General features: G+C 41.7%; 2 protein-coding genes and 1 long non-coding RNA gene across 9 annotated transcripts in view; 2 read left to right on the top strand and 1 right to left on the bottom strand.

Moving 5' to 3' along the window:
- Positions 1 to 12477, top strand: part of LOC139361851 (uncharacterized) — a 98797-nt gene extending 86320 nt beyond the window's left edge. Inside the window, exon 4 of the long non-coding RNA XR_011619610.1 lies at positions 12343 to 12477. This is a non-coding gene — a long non-coding RNA (uncharacterized lncRNA). The remainder of the gene's footprint in view (positions 1 to 12342) is intronic.
- Positions 1 to 24217, bottom strand: part of LOC105488948 (solute carrier family 4 member 7) — a 106905-nt gene extending 82688 nt beyond the window's left edge. For 4 of the 7 annotated variants that reach the window (XM_024795095.2, XM_011753484.3, XM_011753478.3 and 1 more), the window contains exon 1: positions 23902 to 24171. In XM_024795095.2, the coding sequence (XP_024650863.2) occupies positions 23902 to 23961 (60 nt within the window). In that variant the 5' untranslated portion in view covers positions 23962 to 24171. Of the gene's footprint in view, positions 1 to 23901 lie in introns of all 7 variants that reach the window. The other 3 variants (XM_011753481.3, XM_011753485.3, XM_011753480.3) reach the window with 2 other exon arrangements.
- Positions 24218 to 25716: 1499 nt separating this feature from the next.
- Positions 25717 to 26776, top strand: LOC105488952 (ubiquitin-ribosomal protein eL40 fusion protein-like). Its single transcript, XM_011753497.3, has one exon. The coding sequence runs from the start codon at positions 26084 to 26086 to the stop codon at positions 26522 to 26524; it is 441 nt and encodes a 146-aa protein (XP_011751799.2). The 5' UTR covers positions 25717 to 26083; the 3' UTR covers positions 26525 to 26776.
- Positions 26777 to 27168: the final 392 nt, after the last annotated feature.

Here is a 27168-nt window from a genome sequence, read left to right as displayed (position 1 = left end):
AAAACCTTTCTGCAATGTTATACAAGAGTGTATACTCTAAGAATATATGTGGATGGACGTGTGAGAGTATGGTTTATAATTATTTTAACCAAAAACCAAAGTATTAACATGGACAATAGCTAGAAAAAAAAAATAAGTAGCACTCCTCTAACTACTGGACTTGGGATTCTCTACATTCTTAAAAATTCCTAAGACCTCAAAGGGCCTTTGTTTATACAAGTTACCACATCAGGATTAAAACAGAAAACTTCAAAGTAGTTATTCAGAATTACTTAAACATAATAAAGCCATTACATGTTAATATACATAACACTGTAATGAAAATAACTTTTCAAAAGCAAGACAAAACTTAAGAGGAATACCTCTGTTTTACATTTTTACAAATCTCTTCAACTATCTAACTTAATAGAAGACAACTGGATTCTCATATCTACTTCTGCAGTCAATCTGATGTGATCCACCCTTGGTTAAAGCACATTTAAAAATCCAGATTCACACAGATATTCTGCTGGAAAGGGGAGGCATATTTCAATATTCTCTTCAGGTAGTTATGGACATTCCTCTTTGATACTTCTTCAAACTCAACAAGAATATTGTTTCTTAAAAGTTAGTTGCAACGTAGAATCTGAAACTATTCCAAATGAACATTTTATACATTGTTACATCAAAATTCATTTGTCTACTATGCACTTTGAATGCATCTCTCACATGTTCGGAAGGTATGTGTTCACTGGGTATTAGAGCTTTTCCATATGTCACATTTCATTAAACAATATCAAAATTTTTAAAAAATCACACTTGTTAATAATATCACCAACAATCTCTTAAGTCTAAGTATTCAGAAATTGTCAAAGTCAGGTTAGCAGATGCAAGTTTTCCAAAATTCTAACTTTTGCCTGAAAGCTGGAATTATTATCATGGGTAAAAATACTATCAGTTGTTTTTTTTTTGAAGTTACAACTTCGCTTCATTCATTTTTGACAAAATATCTGTCAAATGCCCACGTATGATTAACCATAGTCTGTCAGTTTTTCAGGTAAAAACGGTGTTCCATGAAAATAACAGCTAGATGAGTTCACAATTCAGGCAATTAACCAGTGATTTTTCTCCAAACAATCATTCTATTTGGATACACAGCAGAAATGTTTTTACGAATGCTTATTTTGTCATTCAGAATATTAAAGCAATACACAAAAGCAAAAATTTAATAAGATAATTAGTTTTTACTGCTTCATCAAAGTGCTCTTTGTATATATAGATTTGCTTCTTGGTACCCTCAATTCTATAAGGTAGCAAAATAGATGATATTTAATATTTTCTATAAAAATATCTATATTCCACAGCTAAAGTCTTACTACCCAGCTCATCCTGGAGAATTCACTGATGACGTGCACAAAATAAGTAACACAATAAGAAATTATTCTTTCACAACTTTACATAGGGAGACTGACTCTAGGTAACAGGTGATAGACATGTCATACACTTCAAATACAACTAAAGCTTCTAAACTTCTCCAAGAATACAAATCCCAGTAACATCAACAGCTACATAACATATATAATTAATTACATATTTGAAATCTTCACCCTTGTTACATGTGATATATACTTGGCAAATAAATATAAATCTGAAGAATCAAATACAAGAGTAAGACATATGTCAGTCAATGACTTTTTTAAATTCTCAATACATTAAGCCCCAAAGAATATCTGAAAACAATCAGGTTAAAAACCAATTTCTGGCTGGGCAAGGTGGCTCATGCCTGTAATCCTAGGACTCTGGGAGGCCAAGGCAGGCAGATCACCTGAGGTCAGGAGTTCAAGACCAGCCTGGCTAACGTGGTGAAACCCCGCACCTGTACTAAAAATACAAAAATTATACTAAAAATACAAAAATTAGCCAGGCATGGTGGTGCCCGCCTGTAATCCCAGCTACTCTGGAGGCTGAGGAAAGAGAATTGCTGGAACCCAGGAGGTGGAGGCTGCAGTGAGCTGAGATCATGCCACTGCACTGTACTCCAACCTGGCAACAGAGTGAGATTCCATCTTAAAAAAAAAAAATTCCAAAATGACCTCTTGAAATATACTTCCTGTGGAAAATCTTGGCCCTCCCCACCAGTACTTAAGAGATTAACCACCTGGTCAAGCACACGTCTGCCCCGTTCCTCTCTTCCCCCACTGGATTATAAAAACCATAAGCATAGGGATTTAAGTGGGAGGAAGGGAAGGTTAAGCAACCTCAGAGGGAAAAGAAGAAGAAACTAGGTGCGCGTACAGACTTTTTAATTTCCCAAATACAAAATACTATACACCAAAATACGGAAGAAACACTTCTCCAACATTTCCCACTGTAAGTAACACTATCATGGACACTACTAAACCAATATTCCAATAAAATTTTTAAAATCAAGGTTTATAGGTGAAATAGGTAAATTAGTTTTAGTTTAATACATTATTTGATAAAATAAAAATATAAAGTAACTCAACAAATAAACGAAACTAACCAGTAGGCTTTTGTTTGGCTAATTCTTTAAAGATTAATTTTCAGTATAATTTTATTTAATAGGAGGCATACACAGACATCTCATTTGATCCCTTAGTCTCTTCATTCCATTTTCAGCCTTCTAATATTTTTATTCTTACAAAAAAGACAGCATTCATTACACATTTACTGTTTTATATATAACTTGTTTTTTTTTCACTTAAACTACATTTTTAACTAATTTATCAAATTAATCTGTAAATGGTAGAAAAATCCAAGGTTACAAAAGTGCCCCCAAATAAGCAAGTATTCCTCCCATTTCCACTTCCACTTATGAAATATAACCACATTCTGTTGTGTCTTGAACTGTTTTTAGTTGCTACAGTTGCCATTATAACTTTAAATAATTTATTTCACATCTTGGTTCATCAATTTTAGACAGTATCTGTTCCACAATAAGAAAAGAAAGAATTTTCTCTAACACAACCCATATCCTTTCATTTACAATCTCTCTTCCACACCTCAGTGTTTTATTTATATATGTGTGTGTATATATATATTTGTGTGTATATATGTGTGTGTGTGTGTGTGTATATATATATATATTTTTTTTTTTTTGAGACAGGGTCTTGCTCTGTCACCCAGGCTGGGTGCAGTGGCGCAATCTTGGCTCACTCCAACCTCTGCCTCCCAAGTTCAATCGATTCTCATGTCTCAGCCTCCCTAGCAGCTGGGATTATAGGTGTCCGCCACCACGCCCGGCTAATTTTTCTATTTTAAGTAGAGACCAGGCTTCTCCATGGTGGCTAGGATGGTTCCAAACTCCTGGCCTCAAGAGATAGCCACCCGCCTAGGCCTCACAAAGTGCTGGGATTATAGGCGTGAGCCACTGCACCCGGCCTATATTTTTTTGTATCAAGAATCATAACATTTACATTCTATTCAATATGTAAAATAAAGCCTTCTAAGCTGTGTCCTCTGGTTAATTCTAAAACTGAAAACTCATACTAAAAAGCATATGAAGTACTAGAATTACTTAAATACGTATAGTCTAGTGCAGAACCAAGAATGAAAATTGGACCATCTGAATCAATGTCACGAAATCCCTACTGCTCACAAGAGACTATTTCAAACATTAAAATAAAGTAGATCCCTCTATTAATTTATTATCAAGGGTGTTTTCCCCTAATTTGTCTGAGTGACGTTCAGCTCATATTATTCCTTTCTCATTTTCATTTAAGGTCTTGAGAAACATGCTTCACAATGAATATATGGGTGATAAAGAAAATCTTTTCATGTTCAAAAATCATTTTACTCAATACGTATTTTGTATAGATACCTTCTCTCAGGTACTGCACCCAGCCTTCAAGAATCTAGTGCTACTGACCAGAAGCCTAATATCCACCAGGTTTTTGTTTGTTTTTCCGTTTCTGGCTCAATAATTTCATCAAGATGTGTCTAGATGTGTGTCTTTTATTATTCCTTCAAGACTCCCAGTAGACCTTTACAACATGACTCACGTATAATGAAAATAAAACGAACCTGTCCAAAAGTAACAAAATTATAACCAGATACCAAGAGCAAACATATTAAAGTGTAAAATACTAAAGATTTCACTTGTTACGTGAGCTGTAGGATTCCACTGTTTATAGGAAAATCCATCAATTTGAATGTGGAGCTACTGTAATGAAAATAGAACAAAAAAACAAAATTATCTTTATTTGCAGATGATGTGACTGTGTACCTAGAATGACATATTCAACCAATTAGCACAAAAAAAAAATTCATTTGGCCAGGCATGGTGGCTCATGCCTATAACCCCAGCTACTTGAGAGACTGGCAGGGAATACTGCTTGAACCCAAGAGGCGGAGATTGCAGTGAGCCGAGACCGCGCCACTGCACTCCAGCCTGGGTGACAAAGTGAGACTGTCTCAAACAAAAACAAAAACAAAAACCAACAACAACAACAAAATAGATTCAATTGAAGGCAGCCAATTACAAGATAAATTAAAACCAAAAGCTTTTCTTTAAGCAGTAACAGGCCAGGAATGGTGATAATCCTGCAACTTTGGTGGACCAACGCTGGAGGATCGCTTGAGGACAGGATTTTGAGACCAGTCTAGGCAACACAGAAAGACCTCGTTTACAAAAAAACAAAAACAAAAACAAAAAAACAAAACAAACCAACCAATAAAAGATGAATAAATAAGGAAAAAAGGTATACAAAAATGGACTAAGAATATGAACCATGGCTGGGCACAGTGGCTCACATCTGTAATCCCAATACTTTGGGAGGCCGAGGCAGGCAGATCACTTGAGGTCAGGAGTTCGAGACCAGCCTGGCCAACATGGTGAAACACCATCTCCATCAAAAAAAAAAAAAAATTAGCCAGGCGTTGTGGCATGGTCCTATAGTCCTGGCTACACGAGAGGCTGCGGTGGGATGATCACTTGTACCTGGGAGGCAGAGACTGTAGTGACCCAAGATTGTACCACTGCACTCCAGCCTGGGAAACAGAGTGCGATTCTATCTTTAAAAAAAAAAAAAAAAAAAAAAAGGATGAACCAAGTAATTCCCTTATGTAAAAATACCAATGGCCAACAGCTAAAGCGACACTCTCACTAGATGTTTAACAAATGGAATTTAAGACCCATTAGATTAGAAAAACAAATTTTTTTAATGGACCATACATGAGATTTAATTTTTTATTTCCATAAATTTTTTAAATTCACATTTAAAACTAGTAATGATAGGGAGACAGAGACACCCTCGTACTTCCTACTTGGGAATGTAAATTACCCAAAACTTTGGAGAGTAAGCTAGCAAGAATTCATTTACAAATTTTTCAGCATACATTTGGTGCAGCAATATTACTTCTGGGTATCTACTCAACAGAAACAAAACCAACAAAATATAAAGTCAAGAACGTTTGGGATTTTTTAAGACACGTTCGCAGGTACTGGGGAGCTCTGGTCAACCCACTCCTGCTCCTGACTCACATTATGTTCTTGAGTCATTGACGTTTGGTGTCACTAAGGAACAAGTTGGTCAGGAAGCAATACCATAGCCATGCTTCTAAAAATACTGGAAAGAACCAGAGGTGGCGATTCGACAAATCAGAATTATGCTAAGCAGTCGCAACGTAAAATACCTGAAGATGTGTGCTGGCTGGAACAGAGATGCAAAGGAAAAGAATCTTAAAAGGACCAGTTCAGATGCCTAAGACTTTGAGAATCACTACAAGAAAAACGGTGAAGGTCCTAAAACATGGGATTGCTTCCACATGAGAATCTACAAGCAACTCACAGACTTGGAAAGTCCTTCCAAGACTGTTAAACAGATTACTTCCATCACTACTGCACTAGGAATTGAGGCTGAAGTTACCACTGCAGATGCTTAACTATTTAATAAACTCATTACAAGCTGGGTTTAAAAAAATGTTTACTGTTCAAACTGGCAAAAACAAAGAATCTGAAAGCAAAAAGACAGAGGAATGGCTGATTACCATGGAATATTATAACTATACTATGAATGAGTTACAATTACAAAGTCCCATGCAATAGATGTCGGTAAAATATTAAGGAAAAAGCAGGGCCCGGTCGCAGTGGCTCATGCCTGTAATCCCAGCACTTTGGGAGGCGAGGCGAAGGCGGAGGTGGGCGGATCACCTGAGGTTAGGAGTAGAGACCAGCCTGGCCAACATGGCGAAACCCCGTCTCTACTAAAAACACAAAAATTAGCGCCGGGCGCACTGGCTCACGCCTGTAATCCCAGCACTTTGGGAAGCCGAGGCGGGCGGATCACGAGGTCAGGAGACCCAGACCATCCTAGCTAACACCATGAAATCCCGTCTCTACTAAAAATACAAAAAATAAAATAAGCCAGGCGTGGTGGCGGGCGCCTGTACCCCAGCTACTCGGGAGGCTGGGCAGGAAAATGGCTTGAACCCGGGAGGCGGAGCTTGCAGTGAGCTGAGATGGCGCCGCTGCATTCCAGCCTGGGTGACAGAGCGAGACTCTGTCTCTTAGAAAAAAAAAAAAAAAAAAAATTAGCCGGACGTGGTGGCAGTTGCAGTGAGCCGAGATCGCACCACTGCACTCCAGCCTGGGCAACAAGAGTGAAACTCCACCTCAACAAAAACAAAAACAAAAAAAGCAAGCAAGCAAGCCCAATGTGGTGGCTAATATATGTAATCCTAGTGACACAGCCAAATAAAAATGGCTCCCAAGAAAATCTACGAGTTGCTTGGGCACTGGGAGGCTGAGGATGGGGTGGAGCCGCGAAAGTTCGCGCCATTTGCAAGGGGGAAGAGCCCGACCCCTCCCCTCCTGTTCCCATTTGCAGCGGGGAAGAGCGTGACTCCTCCTGTTCCGGGATAGTAACCTGGAATTCAATTGGTGAGATGGACAGCCTGTTAGCAGGACTCCATCTCACTTTGCTGTGTTGTTGTTTTCGCCTAGTATGTTCATAACTCCTCACCTTTCAAAATGTCTGCCTGCCTAATCTTTCCCTGCCGTTATCTACAACGCCAGCACTTTGGGAGGCCAAGGTGGGCTGATTGCTTGAGCTCAGGGGTTTGAGAGCCAGCCTGGGCAACATAGTGAAACCCTGGTCTCTACCAAACACACGAAAATTAACCAGGCATGCCTGTTATCCCAGCTACTTGGAAGGCGGAGACACGAGAATCGCTAGAACCCAGGAAGCGGAAGCTAGTGAGTGGAGATTGTGCCACTGCACTCCAGCCTGGAGCAAGACTCCGTCTCAAAAAAAAAAAAAAAAAGAAAACATGCTGTAGTTTTTTAATACCACATTTTCATGTTTTCGTAAGGATAAAACCCATTTGTGAGTGTTTATTTGAACACAAATATAGATACATGTTAGTCTGTTTCAACGAAGATGTTTTTCTTAAGATACTAAAGATCTACTAATTCAATATAACATTTAATATAAAAAATAACTGATAATTCATTATGGGTGAAATAGTGGCATTTTAGTCCGTTCTTCAAAACTACAATCAAGGCGGGGGGCGGTAGCTCACACCAGTAATCCCAGCACTTTGGGATGCCAAGGCAGAGGTCAGGAGTTCAAGACCAGCCTGGCAAACATGGCAAACCCCTATCTCCACTAAAAATACAAAAATTAGCCAGGCGTGGTGGCGGGCGCCTATAATCCCAGCTACTCAGGAGGGTGGGTGAGGCAGGAGAATTGCTTGAACCTGGGAGGCAGAGGTTGCAGTGAGCCGAGATCGCACCACTGCACTCCAGCCTGTGCAACAGAGCGGGACTCCGTCTCAAAAAAAACAAAAAAAAAAACAAAAAAAAAGCAAGCCAGCCAGTCCGGCGATGTCTGTAAATCCTAGTAAGACAGTCAAGTAAAAAGAGCTCCCAAAATAATCTACGAGGACTGGGAGGATGGGGGATGGGCTGGAACCGCGAAACGTTCGCGCCATTTGAAGTGGGGGAAGAACCCGGCCCCTCCTATTCCGGGATAGCAACCTGGAATCCAATTGGTGAGATGAACAGCCTGTTAGCCAGGACTCCATTTCACTTTGCTGTGTTGTTCTTTCTTTTTCGCCCAATAAATTCGTAACCCCTCACCTTTCAAGGTATCTGTGTGCCTAATCTTTCCAGGCTGTGTGACAAAAACCTGGTTTTTTCTACAATACCAGCACTTTGGGAGGCCAAGGCGGGCGGATTGCTTGAGCTGAGGGGTTTGAGACCAGCTAGGACAACATGGCGGAACGCTGGTCTCTACCAAAAACACGAAAATTATCCAAGCGTGCCTGTAATCCCGGGCACCCAGGAGGCTGAACCATGAGAATAGCTTGAACCCAGGAGGCGGAGTTTGCAGTGAATCGAGATGGCGCCACTGCACTCCAAGCCCGGGAAACAGAGCAAGACTCTGCCTCAAAAAAAAAAAAATAGTAATAATAAAAAACAAACCTACAATCAATTCTTGTTTTAAGTAGATACAACTTCAATAAAAAAGCAAGTAACATTTTTGAAAAAACATTTCACAAGGTCAGCTACCTACAGAAGGTGGTTCAAAATTTTCCTAACCATTTTCCCATTTTCCAAAAACTGGTAGGCACAGTAAAAATAAATAAATAAATAAAATACTAACATTTTTACTGCTTTACAATCATTAAATTATATAATCAAATTAACTGATTTTTTGAAATCTTAAAATCAAGAAAATGAAATACTACATAGCTTAAATTTCTAATTGTGAATTTCAATTGGCCAAAGGGCGGGGGGAAACCAAGAAATTTTAAATTAGGTAGAAAACTGTACAGGAATTAAAGTGATTAAGAAAGCATATGTGGTATCCATTTAAGTTCCTTTACAGATGGGAAATTACTTTTTCTGTATAGGAACGTAATACAGGAATGTAATTAAATGAAATGATACTGCTGACAAAGCAGAGGGCCCATGTTTCTCTTTATATGACAGAAAAGGGGGGGTACGTTAAGGTGCACAATTTTAATTATGAGAAGATATGTTTAAATTCTTTAAAATTTTTACTTTCTTGGATGGGTGCGGTGGTTCACGCCTTCAATTCTAGCACTTTGGGAGGCTGAGGTAGGTGGATCACCTGAGGTCAGGAGTTCGAGACCAGCCTGGCCAATATGACAAAGCCCGTCTCTATAAAAAATACCAAAATTAGCCATCTCCATAAAAAAATACCAAAATTAGCTCAGCGTGGTGGTGTGCGCCTGTAGTCCCAGCTACTAGGGAGGCAGAGACAGGAGAATTGCTTGAACCTGGGAGGCAGCAGTTACAGTGAGCCAAGATCCCGCCATTGCATTCCAGCCTGGGCAAAAGAACAAGACTCCGTCTCGAGGAAAAAAAACCAAATTGTTTTATTTTCTTTATATTTTCCTAAACTCTTTAGAAATAGAAGTTTGGGAAGAATAATCTCCATTAATAATGGATGGGTAAGGAAGTTCGTTTTATTTAGTATTCCACAGTCATACACTGTGGTTGTTACTAGCTTTTATAATAGTCTTACACTAAACAATTTTAGAAGCAAGTATTACTCTCCCAAATATGTGAAAGAAACTTGAGACTCAGAAAACTTAAATAATTTTCTCAAGGTCCCACTGCTTCAGCTTGGATAAGATACAATTTAAAATCATGTCCCACCTCCAGGGACAATGCACTTTTCACTGGGCCACTTACAAACATTATTTTTAATTCTCACAAAAACTCCTTATGGTAACACAGCTGATCATTATTCAAATCAGGGGTATCTGATTTCAAAGAGCCCATGTTCATTCCACTAGGCCACATACCTTCCCCTATATTAAACTACATATAATTTTACTCACATGCCTTATTTATGGAATTGTAAGTAAAACATAATTATATCAATCACAAAAATTTTCACTTCATTATTTTAAAACACTTTGCTAGCAATTCAGTAACAGCTAATAAAACTGAAATCACAGCAATAAGCAGCATAAATGTCAACAAGAGGAAGGAGGAATCCCATAAAACAAATGGGAAACCTGTCTCACTTCAAAACATATGTTTCAGTGAGGAGTACAGCCAGTCCACTCCTTTCACACTGCTAAATAGCACTGCTGAGTTCACATTGCTTAATTTGGGCAACCATTTCAGTATTTTAACACCATTAAAATTTAGGCTTCACCAATATATAAGATCACCATCTAGTGGTTATGATTAGAACCATGGAATTTTTCTCTCTTGCTATGGTTATGGTTAAGAGAACGACTCTAAAGGCAAAGAAATTCTGAGTTTGAAAAAACTTCTCTAGTAGTTGCTTTAAGAAAGCTGTACATTTAATTTCATTCAGAAAAACAATTACCAAGGCAAAGTACTATTAAATATTTCATTTTTATATTAGCCAAATTTAGGACATAGTAGAGTAGTATTCAGATGGGCACTTTATATGTAAATAAAATCCTCTCAGGTTCAACAGATTCTCCTGCCTCAGCCTCCCAAGTAGCTGGGATTACAGGTGCATGCCACCACACCCAGCTAAGCTAACTTTTGTATTTTTAGTAGAGATGATGTTTCGCCATGTTGGCCGGGCTGGTCTTGAACTCCGGACCTCAAGTGATCCGCCCGCCTCGGCCTCCCAAAGTGTTGGGATTACAGGCATGAGCCACCGAGACCAGCCTTATAAATTCTTATTAAGAGATTAAAACAATCTATACCTGTTTGACAACAGCTTCTAATTAATGACATAATCCAAAAAATTATCTCCACAAATTATATTATATTAGGATAAAATTAAGACTAGATACTGAAAAACTGTACATAAACATGCAATGCAATTTGTCAACCAATTTATTTTGGCTGAAGACAATATATGATCTAAGCTGACCTGTCACACTTAGTCAAGAGACTGAGGTGGAGGATTGCTTGAGCCCAGGAATTAGAGCTGCACTGTGCTTTGAAGCCACCTGTTAATAGCCACTGTACTCCAGCCTAGAAAACATGGCTCTAGGAAGAAATTAATAGTAATCATAATAATGTAGGTTCTAGATCTAGTAAGATTGCCTAAATTGAAATCCTGGCTCTTCACTTACTTACTAAGCTGGGTAGATTACTTAGTCTCACTGGATCTGTCTCCTCATCTGTATAATGGGGTAACAACAATACTTATACAAATGATAGGCTAAAAAAAAAATTAAACAAGATGTTGCATGTAATGAATATAGTTTAGAAACATTTCTGGTACAATATAAGCATTCAATGAAATACTAGGGGTGGGGCGTGGTGGCTCACTATTCTCCATTCTGTTCCTTTCTTTTCTAACACTTATAATCCACTAAATTGTTTTTACAAATTATTAGTAAGTCTCAATCTGCAGTAAGGAACAGATTCAGAAAATGAATATTTGGGGTATATCCTTCCTGAATTTTATTTAACAATAACTACATTAAAGCAGGCAGAGGCTAGTCGGGATTTCAGCCCCACAGCTATTCTGCTTGGAGAACAAGGTGAAAGGGGGCAAATTTGAAGCTTTTTTTGTTTTTGAGATGGAGTGAATTTCACTCTTGTTGCCCAGGCTGGAGTGCAATGGGGCGATCTTGGTTCACCACAACCTCCGCCTCCTGGGTAACTGGGATTACAGGCATGCACCACCATGCCCCAGCTCATTTTGTACTTTCAGTAGAGATGGGGGTTTCTCCATGTTGGTCAGGCTGGTCTCGAACTCCCAACCTCAGGTGATCCGCTCGCCTTGGCCTCCCAAAGTGCTGGGATCACAGATACACCATCAACAAAGTGAGTAATAAAATTCCCATTACAGGTCCCAGGCCTGCATTTTATAAACTGTGGTTCACGTTACTTTGTTTCAGATGACAAACTAAAGCAAAAGCTTTGACATTTGAGTGACTGAAGGCATTAAACAGTAAATGACTCCTAACCAACAGGCCCAACAAAAATTTGTCAACCAATGCTCATCTTCTACACTTGATATGCCATTCCTGTGAGGCCGATTGAAAAAGCTGAAAATATTATCATTCTGGCTTTATATGAAAATCTTCTCAATGAACAGTATTTACTCCTCCAATCAGCTATTTATTCTAGATTAGCAGAGAGGCAGCAATCCCCCATCTGAAATTCACTGCTACCAAATTACAATCTCAAACTGCCCCTCACTGTTCACATCTCATAACCATAACAAAGAAAGCACTGGCATGGTATAAAACAATCCCTCAGTGCTAATCCAGTCAATACTCATTTCTTAACCTTTTAAGCCATTTATTGCTAAACCAATTCAATTAGCAAATGATAGCAAATAAATTATATAAAAATTTAATACATAAGCTGAAGTCAGTGACAAGATATTAAATTTAAAAATGTCTTTTTTAAATTGAATGCAGCTGGTTGCAGCAACGCACACCTGTAATCCCAGCGCTTTGGGAGGACAAAGCAGGCTGAACACCTGAGGTCAGAAGTTCGAGACCAACCTGGCGAAACCCTATCTGTACAGGTTGCATCACTGCACTCCAGCCTGGGCGACAGAATGAGACTCCGTCTCAAAATATATACATATAAATAAAAATACGTATAGAAATAAAAATAAAATTAAATAAATTGAATGCAATGATATAGTGTATAATTTGCATTTTCAGCCGTGATCTGAAATGATGAAATTTAATCTCAAAATAATTTCCTCCACTCCCTTTACGACTTTATCTCCCACCTCTTGCCATCACACCTCCAATACGAATTCACATTCCGATGGGCCTATGGAATCATATTAAAATACTGTTTTAATTTCTAATCAATGAAACAATTTCTATTTGTATCTTACCTCTATCGAAATTGCTTTTCAAAAAAGAATTGAATCAGGCTGGGCACAGTGGCTCATGCCTATAATCCCAGCACTTTGGCAGGCCAAGGCGGGAGGATCATCTGAGGTTAGGAGTTTGAGACCAGCCTGGCCAACATGGCGAAACCCCATCTATACTAAAAATACAAAAATTTAGCTGGGTGTGGTAGCGCAAGCTAATAATCCCAGCTACTCGGGAGGCTGAGGCAGGGGAATCGCTTGAATCTGGGAGGCGGAGGTTGCAGTGAGCCCAGATCACACCACTGCACTCCAGCCTGGGCGACAGAGGGAGACTCTGTCTCAAAAAAAAAAAAAAAAAAAAAAAAGATTAGAATCGGCTTAAAAAATGGAAGAAAATATCTATCTCAAAAATTGATAAGCTGGGCATGGTATGTGTGTATGCACCATTAGTCTCAACTACTTGGGAGGCTGAGGCCAGAGGACCACTTGAGCCCAGGAGTTCAAGGCTCCTGTGCACTATGATTATGCCTGTGAATAGCCACCACATTCTCACCTGTGCAACATAGCAAGACCTCATCTCTTAAAAAAAAAAAAAAAAAAAATTGCAATTAATAAAGTCAGTACATATACGACCGGCTCTTTAAAACAAGTTGAATTACTTTAAAATTCCTACTTTAATGACCCCTTTGAGAAATCACATTTTTGTAAAATAGAAAGGCAGCTTGTGGTCAGGCTCACACCCATAATCACAACACTTTGGAAGGCCGAGGTAGGCGTATCACTTGAGCTCAGGAGTTCGAGACCAGCCTGGGCAACATGGCAAAACCAAAAATACAAAAAATTAGCCAAGTGTGGTGGTGCACGCCTGTAGTCCCAGCTACTTGGGAGACTGAGGTGGGAGGACTGTTTGAGCCGGGGCGGGGGGGGGGGGGGGGTGGAGGCTGTAGTGAGCCGAGATCATACCAGCACTCCAGCCTGGTTGACAGAGTGAGACCTGAGACCCCCATCTCAAAAAAAAAAAAAAAAAAAAAAAAAAAAGGCAGATTGAGTATATTAACCCAATAAAATTTAATGCTACATAGTTATTCTGGAAATTCCTAAACATCTTAAAGTTATCTAATGATCCAAACACATATATAAAATGACAAAGTGCGTATGTGCACAAATTGTATGTGTACACAAATCAAAATTTAGATTATCACTTTACCCAAAAAAATTCATGGTAATTATTTCATATTATAGAAAAAATATATAAATGGTAAATTTAAGATGAAACTATGACTACGAACCCTTTATAAAGTATAATTTATTATCATCCTGCCTCAACAGAATAACAACTAGAAACTATCTTATGCCTATTCGGCCGAACACTATGCTAAGCTCTCTGACTTTCTATACCCTGTACACTAAATTTTGAGAGTCTAACATTATCAAAAAGATACAGTAAGATCTCATCAAAACAGAATGAAGTATCTACAACAAGCCAAGAATCAGAAAGCAGTCTTAGGAAGTAAAATTTGTGTCTCAGAGAGTAAATAAGTGAGATAACCGAGGCCTCCATCATCATCCCCATTAAATAACTGTGATTTTGTTATCAGTAACAAATCTACAGCAGATAAGAAATTCAATGATAAAACAGTTAAACACAGGGTAAGTTTTAAAAACAGTCTAAAGCTAGTGACAGTACTCTATTGTAAAAAGGAGAGATATAATCACATTTTAAATATTTTGTCAAAATGGTTAAAACATTTAAAGGTAATCCCAGCACTTTGGGAGGCTGAGGAGGGCGCATCACGAGGTCAGGAGTTCGAGACCAGCCTGGTCAGCATAGTGAAACCTGGTCTCTACTGAAAATACAAAAAATTAGCCCAGCATGGTGGCAGGCACCTGTAATCCCATCTACTCGGGAGGCTGAGGCAGGAGAAACACTTGAACCCAGAAGGCAAACGAGATCACGCCATTGCACTCCAGCTTGTGCGACAGTACGAGACTCCTGGAGACAGTGACTCCAGGAGACAGTGTGAGGCTCTGTCTCAAAATAAATAAAAGAAGATAATTATATTACGCTTTAATGAGGCTTTTAAACATTTTTGTCAACATGTCATATCCTTTAAAATGTGAAGCTTTAGGCAATAAACCAGTATCAGGCCAGGTGCGGTGGCTCACGCCTATAATCCCAGCACTTTGCCAGATCACTTGTGGTCAGGAGTTGGAGACCTGTCTGGCCAACATAGTGAAACCCCATTTCTACTAAAAATACAAAAAAATTAGCCAGGCATGATGGCGCACACCTGTAATCCCAGCTACTTGGGAGACCAAGGCAGGACAATCGCTTAAACCTGGGAGGTGGAGGTTGCAGTGAGCCGAGATTGCGGCACTGCATTCTGGGCAACAGAGCGAGACTCCGTTTCAAAAAACAAAAAAACAAAAAACAAAAACAATATCAAATCCCTACCCACAGAGTTATCTAGAATATCTAAATACCAGGGGTTTAAGGATAGTCAAGATTTTTTTTCTCTTTCCTCATTCTGTACACAAACTCTTTTAGAATTTTATTATGTAGGATACTCCATAAGAACACAGGCTGATTATTAATAGCAAGTTTCCAAGAGGCACATTTAGTATTTTATACACAGTATTCTACCTGATCCTAAGACGAGCCCTACGAGGTAAGTTTAATATAGTAATTCCAATTTGCAAATGAGAAAAGTGAGATTCAAAGATGTCAGTTGCCCAAAGCCACCTAAGTGGCAGATTAGAAATAGGGAACCCAAACATGTACTTGTTACATCTAGGTTAAGCCACCTCCAAATTTTACCTTGTTTTGAAAATGAGGGTTAGAGCCTATGATTATTTACTGAATTTCCTATTACTGAATAAATTGGCTCAATAAGATAAAATGAAAGGCCAAATGAAGGCCAATTTTAGACTGAATGAATCCCTTATTCCTAACAAATGACCAACTTCCCCAGATACAAACAGGCTTATAACAAAGTCTTATTCCAAGGATACTGCTAATGGCATATGCAAAAATGGATAAGGAAGTTTCTCTTGGACATTTTATAATCAAGGTCATTTGGGAATAATTATGAATAAACCAAAAATAAAGACAAAATATTACTGAAAAGACTCTACTGAGTCAGTGCATTGGCTAATTACAGCACCTGTATAAACATTTATGCATGGATTGGCAGGTTAGGGAGGCAGAGTCCAGGAAGGAAGAGGGTTCGCAAACCTCAAAATCACAAAATTAAAAGCAGATGAACAAAAAAAATTATATTATGTATGTAATAATTCTAAAGAATAGGATAGCATAATTTCAAACCAATACATATAACAGCTGACATCTAGACTCTGAAATTGCTTGTCATTGGTGTTTTTATAATCATATATATCAAGTCACTGCTTTTCATAAAGTAAAATCACACGAGTATTAAGATTTAAGCAAAATACCCAGTTTTCCAACAATCAATGTAAATTTATTTAAAAGTGGTGAAAATAGGATAAATTTTCATAAAATTTTCATTTTAATGGTGCTTAATATTCACTTGCCTAAAATTTTCTCTCAGGTTTAAAAAATGTTATGTACTCTTTGGAATCAATCTAGCTTACATTTACTGCATGTACTCAACATTCTCACTCAAGGAACCAAGGCAAGAAACGTTCTCTTCTACTGGCAGTTGTATCAAGCAAAGAAGCATCCTTTTTCTTATTGGTTAATACTATAAATAAAAGTCATATAACATATTACTTGACTAAACAATTAACCAGCAGTATATTCACTTTCAAATCTTATTGAGTCGTAGTATCATCTGCTATCATTTGGCTCTGTGTCCCCACCCAAATCTCATGTCAAACTGTAATCCCCTCATGTTGAAGAAGGGGCCTGATGGGAGATGACTGAATCATGGGGGCAGATGTCCCCCTTGTTGTTCTCATTAGCTCTCATGAGATCTGGTTGTTTGAGAGTGTGTAGCACTTCCCACTTCTCTCTCTCCTGCCACTATGAGAAGACTTGCATACTTCCCCTTCTGCCATGTTTGTTTCCTGAGTTCTCCTAGCCATGCTTCCGGTACAGCCTGCAGACCTGTGTGAGTCAATTAAACCTCTTTCCTTCATAAATTACCCAGTTTCAGGTAGTTCTTTATAGTGGTGTGATAACAGACTAATAACATCATCCTAACATTCATCCATTGAACAAATATATTTGTTCAATGTGTTAGACCCTAGGCTAGACTTAATTGAGAATTTAGCAATGAATGACCCAGGAAAACTCTATACCCAGCCATCTGGGAATCTGGAGGCAGAGAGGCAAATTTCAGATACTTAATTTCTATAACATTAGCAACTTAATTCACAAAACTTATGTAATAAAACCTTTTAAAAATAGAAAGAAGCAACTACAGCTAAGTCTGAATTAATAACTTCAGCATTATTCTAGCCCCTCAGAATAAATAATGAAACTCCCCTGAAAGTTCTACCGTACTCTTCTTCTAATCCTAGCACTGGGCAGGAGGAATGTCATGCTTCTTGCATTTATGCAAATCCTAATGTAAGATTTATGATTTTGTCCTTTGTTGTGTGGCAAGTTAGTGAACAGGTAACTTTTTAGAGAAAGCCTACTCTGAACAATGCATTGTATTAGGTCTCTCATTTAATCACTTATTATCTCTGTGTTAAAGATGGGAACTCACGGGCAGAAAGAGATTTTCTAAAAATTTTCAGGCCCTACCATTGGAGGCTAAGTTAAGATCTGAACCCATGGTTGACACCAAACCACTGCTCGTCCCCTTCTCGTTTCTCATTAGGCTGGAATAATCAAAGATCTCTGTTTGGCAATACCATTTAATATTAAGCTGCATTCTCTCCCCATCGAAGTTTAATGTCTTTATTTATTATAAGATTTCCCAGAGCCTTTTTTTTTTTTTTTTTGGAGACGGTGTCTCAGCAGGCTGGAGAGCAGTGGAGCGACCTTGGCTCACGAGCCCACCTTCATGCTCTTTTGAAAAACCATTCCACACTCCTTTCTGTAATGAAACAAAAGAGGCATCTTCCAAGTGTGAATCTACTGTCAAAAGTATAACCCCTTCTCATGTTCCTAATCAGAAAAGATACACAATTGGACAGCTTTTCCAAATTGGGAAATCTGGCTGAAAAGAAGCAATACAGTCATGGAATCTAGAGAGAGGGAGAAGACAACTTCTCTACTGCCCTTAAGATGTGAGTGAACAGAATCAGAACACATGACACTAGTTCACATAAAATTCTCTGAAAAGTGAGGAAAAAAAAAAAAGGTCATTTAAAACATTAAAGCGGGCAGGGCACAGTGGCTTACACCTGTAATCCCAGCACTTTGGAAGGCTGAGTCGGGCGGATCACCTGAGATCAGGAGTTCGAGACCAGCCTGGCCAACATGGTGAAACCCTGTCTCTACTAAAAATACAAAAATTAGCCAGGTGTGGTGGCATGCGCCTGTAATTCCAGCTACTTGGGAGGCTGAGGCAGGAGAATCGCTTGAACCCGGGTTGGGGGGAAGGAGGTTGCAGTGAGCCAAGATCACACCACTGCACTCCTGGGCGAAAGAGCGAGACCCCGCCTCAAAAAAAAAAAAAAAAAAAAAAAAAAAAAAAAAAACCCAACAACATTAAAGCATCTTCCCTATTTCACTATTAACAGTGGACTGTCCTTTAACCCCTTGATACTGAAAACTGCTTAAGTACACTCACTAAAATGGCTTAAGAAAAATTAAAACATTTTAAAACATCCTCTTTGGAAGAAATCTGAAAATCTGCTTAAAACCAACAAACTAGGCCAGACGCAGTGGCTCACACTTGTAATGCCAGCACTTTGGGAGGCCGAGGCAAATGGATCATCTGAGGTCAGGAGTTCAAGACCAGCCTGGCCAACATAGCGAAACCCTGTCTCTACTAAAAATACAAAAAAAAAAAAAAAAAAAAAAAGAGTGAGAGAGAAAGAGATGGGGGCATGGTGGCACACCCCTGTAATCCCAGCTGCTGGGGAGGCTGAGGCACAAGAATCTAGTGAACCCGGAGGGCGGAGGTTGCCATGAGTCAAGATCGCACTACTGCACTCCAGCTTGTGTGACAGAGTGAGACCCTGTCTTAGGAAAAAAAAAGAAATGCCAAACTAGAACCTGTCTGTATTGGCATATTAGCTCCAGATAAAATGCAAATCTATATCATAAACACATTAACTTTCTAAACCAAGTACTGAAAAGATGTGTCGGCAAGGTGTAGTGGCTCACGCCTGTAATCCCAACACTTTGCCGGGTGGAGGAGGGTGGATCGCTTGAGCTAAGGAGTTCGACATCAGCCTGCGCAAGATGTTGAAACCCTGCCTCTACTAAAAATACAAAAAATTAGCCAGACGTGGTGGTGTGCCTGTATTCCCAGCTACTCTGGAGGCTGAGGTGGGAGGATCACGTGAGCCCGGGAAGTCCGGGCTGCAGTGAGCCATGATGGTGCCACATGCCACTTTAGGGCAACCCTAAGGATGAGACCCTGCCTCAACAAAAAAAAGAAGTATTAGGCCACTCTCTTCTTTTAACAGTCATTTGAAAATGTCTGGTCCATGGAAGGAAAGAGTCACTAATTTAAGCAACCTAGTCTACTCTAATCAGCTAACCCTCTGCCTTAGGGAAGATTGTCAACAGCAGCACTGCCAAACACTACCATAAGACTATGTCAACCAAAGACCTCTTATGATTTGTCACCATTACAATTACAAATAATCCTAAATTTTCCCAAACTGCAAAAATGCAACAAAATACACAACATTGCCTGCTAAATGAAAATAGAGGTAAAATTCACTGTAAGCTAGAATGTACATGCTCATTGCAAAACTAAAAATACTGTATGCATAAAAAGTGATAGCTACAGAGGAAATCGTAATCATCAAGAAACTATAGTATAAATCAAAAGTTACACTGATCTGTAACTAATCTTTAACATTAACCCTATGGAAATATCTGTAAGCGCCTAAATGGCCCACACAGTTTAGTCAGTTGCAGATCCTATCCACTTTAAGATCATATTTGTGGTAAGATACAGTAAGAAGGAGGGGGAGGAAAAGAGGAAGAAAACAACCCATTACAGGATGTTGACAATTATAACTAGCAAAGTTTTAGAATATATTGGTTAGCATACCACATACCACTAAAATAACATACCAGGTTCCTCCAATACCAGGTTACTTTGGCTCTGTATTCTAACCTATTCAACGACAAGAGTCTAATGTAACAAAATTCTCTAAGCTCTTAGAAGAAAACCTGTGTACTTCCCAGTCTCAATTACCAGGCAAAACAATTCATCAATGTCCTACAGCTTTGTTTCATCTTTTATTGAGACAGGGCCTCACTCTGTCACCCAGGCTGCGGTGCAATGGCATAATCACAGCACACTGCAGCCTCAACTTCCCAGGCTCAAGTGATCCTCCTGCCTCGGCCTCCCAAGTAGTTGGGACTACAGGCAAGCACCAACACACCTGGGGAATTATGTTTTGTAGAGACAGGGTCCCACTATGTTGCCCAGGCTGGTCTTGAACCCCCTAGGCTCAAGTGATCCTCCCACTTCAGCCTCCCAAAGTACAAGGGTTACAGGCATGAGCCACAGCACCCAGCCTTGTCCTACAGCTTCAGATTTGCTCTCTCCCTTTATTACAACTCCATGGATTGTGGTCCAAAGATACTTAGAATAAGGCAAAAGGGTAATTGAAATCCTGATACTATTCCTAGAGTGCTGTATCGATACCTAGTATCAATACCTAACTGCAGTTCCTCAAAGAGAATGCCTACTTACAGACCCACAAAAAAAACTTCCATTTGCCAATCAGTACTGGGTTGTCTGTCATTTATTCTAATGACTATTTTTTTTAAAATTTCTTACAGACTCATGAAATGTTTTAACTGGCACTCACAAATGGAAAGCAGAAATGTAAATGCCATCACTGTGTTCACACCATATGCCAAAATAAACTCAGCAAAGGCAGAATTCTGTCTACCTTGTTTGACTATATCCCCATTACCTAGCACCTATAGGATATTTAATAAATATGTGCAAAATGAATAAAATCATAACAAAATCATGGAAAAATATCATGGTCCCAAAACGTAAGTGGTATCAGAATTGTGTTAAATCATGCACTGCTTACAAGAAAGTATATTACCTGCTAAAACTTAGAAACCTTCTAAACTATGCTATTTATAATAGGATTTAACCTATATTGGAAAATAAGACTGACAACTACAACAAAAAAGACTGACAAATCAATTCCAAGTGAGGCTTACAATTATGAGGCTTTATAGCAAAAGCAAAAGACAAGTTACATTTTTTCAAGATTAATGACTTTCCTCTCTCTATCCCAACACCCTGATCAGTGAAAATTATAGAATTTTAGGAGCAGAAGAAACCATAGAGGCTAAACTATGAAACAGATGGGCTCCAATTTCAGAGTAATATAAACTGCCACCAATCTATTCCACGTTTTTTTGCATAATTACAAATCTAAGATGAGATTTTATGAATATTAATTTGTTCTACTTTTTTGGCTGCTGAGCAGTCTGCTGCAAGTTAGAATTATGACTGATGAATATCATAATCTCTCTTTTATGACTTTCATTTACCAAAACTGGGTGAGTGAAGATTTTACCAACGCCAATAGTTCCTCTTTCCTGTTTTCAAGTCAGTTCAACCTACAGCTTTACTATTCTCCCATTCTATTCTTAGACCATATGCTAGTTTACTGTATTTGATTTCTATTATTTATTTATATATGTTAACTGTAGCCAAGCCTTATCTTCTCAAAGACTTAGGAGGTTTACCCTCCTAAAGTGCTCCCCTACCACGTCACTAACAGCAGTGTTTAGTAATTCCTTTGTCATCTGTCTCCCAACTCAAATATCACTTCTATCAGGATAGAGTTGGGTCGGGTGCCATGGCTTACGCCTGTAATCCCAGCACTCTGGGAGGCTGAGGTTGGTGGATCACCTGAGGTCAGGAGTTTGAGACCAGCCTAACCAACAGTGAAATTCCGTCTCTACTAAAAATACAAAATTAGCCAGGTGTGGTGGCACATGCCTGTAATCCCAGCTACTCGGGAGGCTGAGGCAGAAGAATCACTTGAACCCGGGAGGTGGAGGTTGCAGTGAGGCAAGATCAGGCCATTGCACTCCAGCCTGGGCGACAGAGCAAAACGCCGTCTCAAAAATATATAAATAAATATTAGGATGGAGTTGGTTCTGCCTTGTTGGACACTACAGTAAATAGCGTAAATAACAGTCTAAATAGCATAAATACTAGTCCAAATAAGTGTTATTACAATGAATGAATAATTTGGAGGGCAATGGCCTTATCATATGTTTCCTCTAGTAGCTAGGCAGGCAATACTTGAGAACACACCATAGTTTCTACCCAGCTCTGTGAAAACTCGAATGCACTTTACTGCTCGATTGAAATTAAGAACAGACAACATCACACTTGAAACACACAGAGAAAGTGATATAAAACAGTTTATTCAAAGGCAACACAAAGAATTACAGAAGGCCAGGCGAGGTGGCTCACGCCTGTAATCCTAGCACTTTGGGAAGGCCGAGGGAGGCGGGCGGACTGCCTGAGGTCGAGTTCCAGACCAGTCTGAGCAACATGGCGAAACCCCGACTCTACTAAAAATACAAAAAATTAGCTGGCTGTGGCGGTGCGTGCCTGTAATCCCTCCTACTCCGGAGGCTGAGGCGGAAGAATGGCTTGAACCCGGGAGGCGGAGGTTGCAGTGAGCCGAGATCGCACCACTGCACTCCAGCCTGGGCGACAGTGCGAGACTCTGTACCAACATAATAATAATAATAATTATTATTATTATTACAGATTATTTAGGATGAGTTTGCAGTATTCCATTACCATCACTGTGAATGATCTTCCAATAAACACTGCTAAATGACTTCACTGTCTGGTGACTGAGTTTTCCTCTGTTAGAGAACTTATATGAACGTACTAAACTCGTGAATGACTACTTTCCATAACCTTAACAATAATCCTGAAAGTTAAAAGGGAAAGCCGGCAGGCAGTTTTAAAGACAACTCTTGAATAAAAACATAGAAGTAATTTTTCTCTTACTTGTGAAAGACCGGACAATTTTCCCTGCAACCTTCCCGCCTTTGCTGGTTGCATAGTAAAAATTAGAAGTAGGAAAATTTAGAATACTTCCATCTCCTTTGAGTCACGAACTTGGAAAGGAGACACAACTGCGGGGACAGACGCATGTGCTCTAATGAAAGCAGGAAGTCCGCTTCTTGAGCATGGGCCATTCACCCATCATCACAAATGGGAACACCGGCCTTAAGTCCATCCCCATTCCCTTCTAACCCTGAAGCCAAAGCCAGTCTCAGTAGGAAACGCGATTTTGCTAGATGAGTTAGAGAAGGAGCACCAGACAGCTCAGGACACCCTCCTCCTTCTACTTGGCCTGCGGCAGGAGGATACTCCCCGGGTTCCAACCAGTGGAGAAGGCGGACCCGGCAGGCAACAGCGAAACAGCCTTGGCCGGGAAGGAGCGCGGCCAGTCCACGCGGCCGGAGAACTCACCGAACAAAGCGCACCGCGGAGCGGGAGGGGACACTCGGAAAGAGGGGGAAAGATTCAACCAGCTCTTCACCACTGCCTGGGGCTAGAGACAGGTGGAGCCGCCGTCCTCCTTAGAAGGAGAAGAAAGATAGATTTTCGAGGGCTAATCTGAAACTCCTGCGCCAAAGCAACCGGAACCAGGACCCCGCCTGGGGAGCGCGCTGAGAAACAGGGGAGGCGAGCACTGAGGGAAGGGATGGATGGTCGGGGTCACAGGCGGCCTCTGTGGGGATGTCGGGGTCCCGCCTGAGCCGCGCAGAGGATGCCCGCGGCGCGCCTCCGGCAGCCCCGACTTGGGCCTCCCGGGCGCAGCCGCCGGCCCCCTCGCACCCGCGCCCCAGGCCGCCACACAAAGGGGACGGCGAGGCGCGCCGGCCGCCGGGAGGTGGAGGGGCGACGGGCCTGGGACTAGGTGGCCGAGCCGCGACGGCCGCCGCGCCCCCCGCCTTTGTCTGCCTCGCCCCGCGCCCTACCCCCGCCGAGGAGCCCCACCGCCGCGGCGCCCTCACCCTGCTCGTTACCCGGGTGAGTAGCGGTCTCATCTGCTCGCCGGCCCCATCAGCCTCCATGGCCGGCCGGCCAGCCCGTGACGGCCGCTACGGTATTGCCCCGCGCGGTCTGCCTGCTTCTGCCGCTGCTGCCGCCGCCGCCGAGCCCCCGGCGCGCGAGGAGAAACGTGGGTGCGTCCGTGCGCGAGGTGTGCGCGCGTGGGGAGAGCCGGGCGCCGGGCGCGGGAGACGCGGGGCGTGCGTGTGCGCGCTGCGACCGCTGGGCTGGCTCTCGCAGAAGAGCGAGGCCGCGGCGTGGAACCTGGAGCTAGAACTGAGCGAACCGAAGGACCGAGCGGGAAGGAGGAGAGTCGCGTAGGAGGAGGGGTTCGGGGGCGGAGCCGCAAACCGTGACGAGCGCGGCCCCCGGGCCAGGCAAGACACGCCCGCCGCCCCGCCTCCTAGGGTCACGCCCCCTGCCAGTCTGGCACCGCCAGCCTCCTCAGCGCGCCCGCGGGCCGCGCCGCTAGGCCACCCGGAGATGGGGCGGGAGGGACGCGGAAAGGATATTTGTCCCAGCCAATCGGCGGCTGGCGGACTTCCGCCCAACTCCCCCGTGCCACCTCCTCAGGACGCCCCGCCCCTCTTTGTATAAGCTTAATTGACCGAAGCTGAGCGTCTAACTAGTTTTTCAAGTCGGAAGCTCCCCTGACGTTCTCAATGGGGTGGGGGGTCACCACCTCCCTTGGCTCCTAACTACATTCTTTAGAGACTGCAGGGAAGGAGGACTCCACCTCTCTCAAGGACGCCCAGGATAACCTCCGAAGCAACTAACGGGTCTTCACGACTCCTGAAAGTTTCTTTTCTGTAAGTCCAGTAGGCACAAACCCCAACTCGGGGACCGTGAAAGATGGGGTACACTTGACCAGGTGTCCTCCTGTGCTTGCTCGCCCACTGAGCACCATGACAGCTGCCACTTTTTTTTTTTTTTTTTTTTTTTTTTTTTTGAGACGGAGCCTTGCACTGTCGCCCAGCCCAGGTTGGAGTGCAATGGCATGATCTCGGCTCACTGCAACCTCCGCTGCCTGGATTCAAGCTATTCTCCTGCCTCAGGCTCCTGAGTAGCTGGGACTACAGATGTGCGCCACCACCCCCAGCTACGTTTTGTATTTTTAGTAGAGACAGGGTTTCATCGTGTTGGCTAGGCTGGTCTGGAACTCCTGAGCTAAGGTGATCCACCCGCCTCGGCCTCCTGAAGTGCTGGGATTACAGGCGTGAGCCACCACACCCGGCCAGCTGCCACATTCTTGAGTCCACCCTGTAGGGCGTCTCTCAAATATCCCTTCTGTAACGGGATGATTCTAATACCTGCCACACAGGCTCATTGAAGGATTAAGGGGATTTCTATTCATAAAAGTGTCTGGCACATAGCATCCTGATAATTGTCATTATTGTTAACAGGTTTCTCTTGAGTGTTTCATAAAGATAGGGAGAGGTTTGGCCGGGCGCTTACGCCTGTAATCCCAGCAGTTTGGGAGGCCGAGGCTGGTGGATCACCCGAGATCAGGAGTTCGAGACCAGCCTGACCAACATGATGAAACTCCGTCTCTACTAAAAACACAAAAATTAGCCTGGTGCGGTGGCATGCGCCTGTAATCCCAGCTACTCAGGAGGCTGAGGCAGGAGAATCGCTTGAACCCAGAAGGCGGAGGTTGCAGTGAACTGAGATCACACCACTGCACTCCAGCCAGGGCGACAGAGCTAGACCCTGTCTCAAAAAAATAAAAAATAAAATAAAAAAAGATAAGGAGAGATTTAGTTGGAAAGAACTGAAGCCGTGCAATGGAAGGATATATAAATACATCAGCGGATCCGGAGCTCACATCCTATTCATCTCCAACAGGGTATTAGTACAGCTTTTTGTCAGCAATAGGTAGCTAGGTATGCTGGATGACTCATTCCTTGTTTGGGCCCTAGTCCCCTTTTGTCCTAAATTTCCCAGAGTTACTTCTAGTCCAGCACACATTGTTCACTTACTTGTACAAGAGCAGATGTGCCTCTATTAATAGCTACTATGTAAAGAGGCCTACAATTAGAGACTGTGACATTTGGCAAACATATTTCATCTCTAATCCTCACAATACTGCAAAATATCTGCCGTCCTCTTTTTCTTCAGTGAGGCGGCCGAGCTGCAGACGCAGAGATGCAGATCTTTGTGAAGACCCTTACGGGCAAGACCATCACTCTTGAGGTCAAGCCCAGTGACACCAATGAGGATGTCAAAGCCAAAATTCAAGACAAGGAGGGTATCCCACCTGACCAGCAGCATCTGATACTTGCCGGCAAACAGCTGGAGGATGGCCGAACTCTCTCAGACTACGACATCTGGGAAGAGTCCACCCTGCACCTGGTGCTGCGCCTGCGAGGTGGCATTACTGAGCCTTCCCTCCGCCAGCTCTTCCAGAAACGCAACTTTGACAAGATGATCTGCCGCAAGTGCTATGCTTGCCTGCACCCCCATGCTGTCAACTGCTGCAAGAAGTGTGACCACACCAACAACCTGCACCCCAAGAAGAAGGTCAAGGCTCTTCCTTCCTCGAAGGGCAGCCTCCCTGGAGCCTCAATAAAGTGTCTCTTTCGTTGACTGGAGCAGCAAAAACAAACAAACAAAAATACTACAAAATATGTTATAGCTCCATTTTACAGATGAGGAAGCTGAAACTCACAGGAATAACTGATTTTAAGTTCTGGTGAGTGGAACTACTCTTACTATGGCACCATTCTTATTTATTTATTTTTGAGACGGAGTCTCACTCTGTTGCCCACGCTGGAGTGCGGTGGCACCATCTCGGCTCACTGCAACCTCCGCCTCCCAAGTTCAAGCGATTCTCCTGCCTCAGCCTCACAAGTAACTGGGATTACAGGTACCTGCCACCACGCCCAGCTAATTTTTTGTATTTTTAGTAGAGATGGGGTTTCATCATGTTGGCCAGGCTGGTCTAGAACTCCTGACCTCAGGTGATCCACCTGCCTCAGCCTCCCAAAGTGCTGAGATTACAGGTGTGAGCCACTGCGTCTGGCTATAACATTCTATATATTTTATGACTTATTATGCTTATTGTCTACACACACACACACATGCACAAATGCGAGCTCCATGTAAGCTTCATGTGTACAGCAAACTTGGTTTTTGGTTTTTGGTTTTTTTCTCAGATATCCCTGTGTCTACCTGAGTGTTTGGCCCTTGTAAACTCTCAGCACATGTGTTAAATGAGTAAATGTACAGGT

This window comes from Macaca nemestrina, chromosome 2, assembly GCF_043159975.1.
Source record: "Macaca nemestrina isolate mMacNem1 chromosome 2, mMacNem.hap1, whole genome shotgun sequence".
In the NCBI taxonomy this organism is placed as follows: Eukaryota; Metazoa; Chordata; class Mammalia; order Primates; family Cercopithecidae; genus Macaca; species Macaca nemestrina.
This window is presented reverse-complemented; position numbering and strand designations above follow the sequence as displayed.

What these genes read in the sequence shown, in the direction of transcription:
- LOC105488952 (XM_011753497.3), top strand. Translation starts at nt 26,084, where the DNA reads ATGCAGATCTTTGTGAAGACCCTTACGGGCAAGACCATCACTCTTGAG.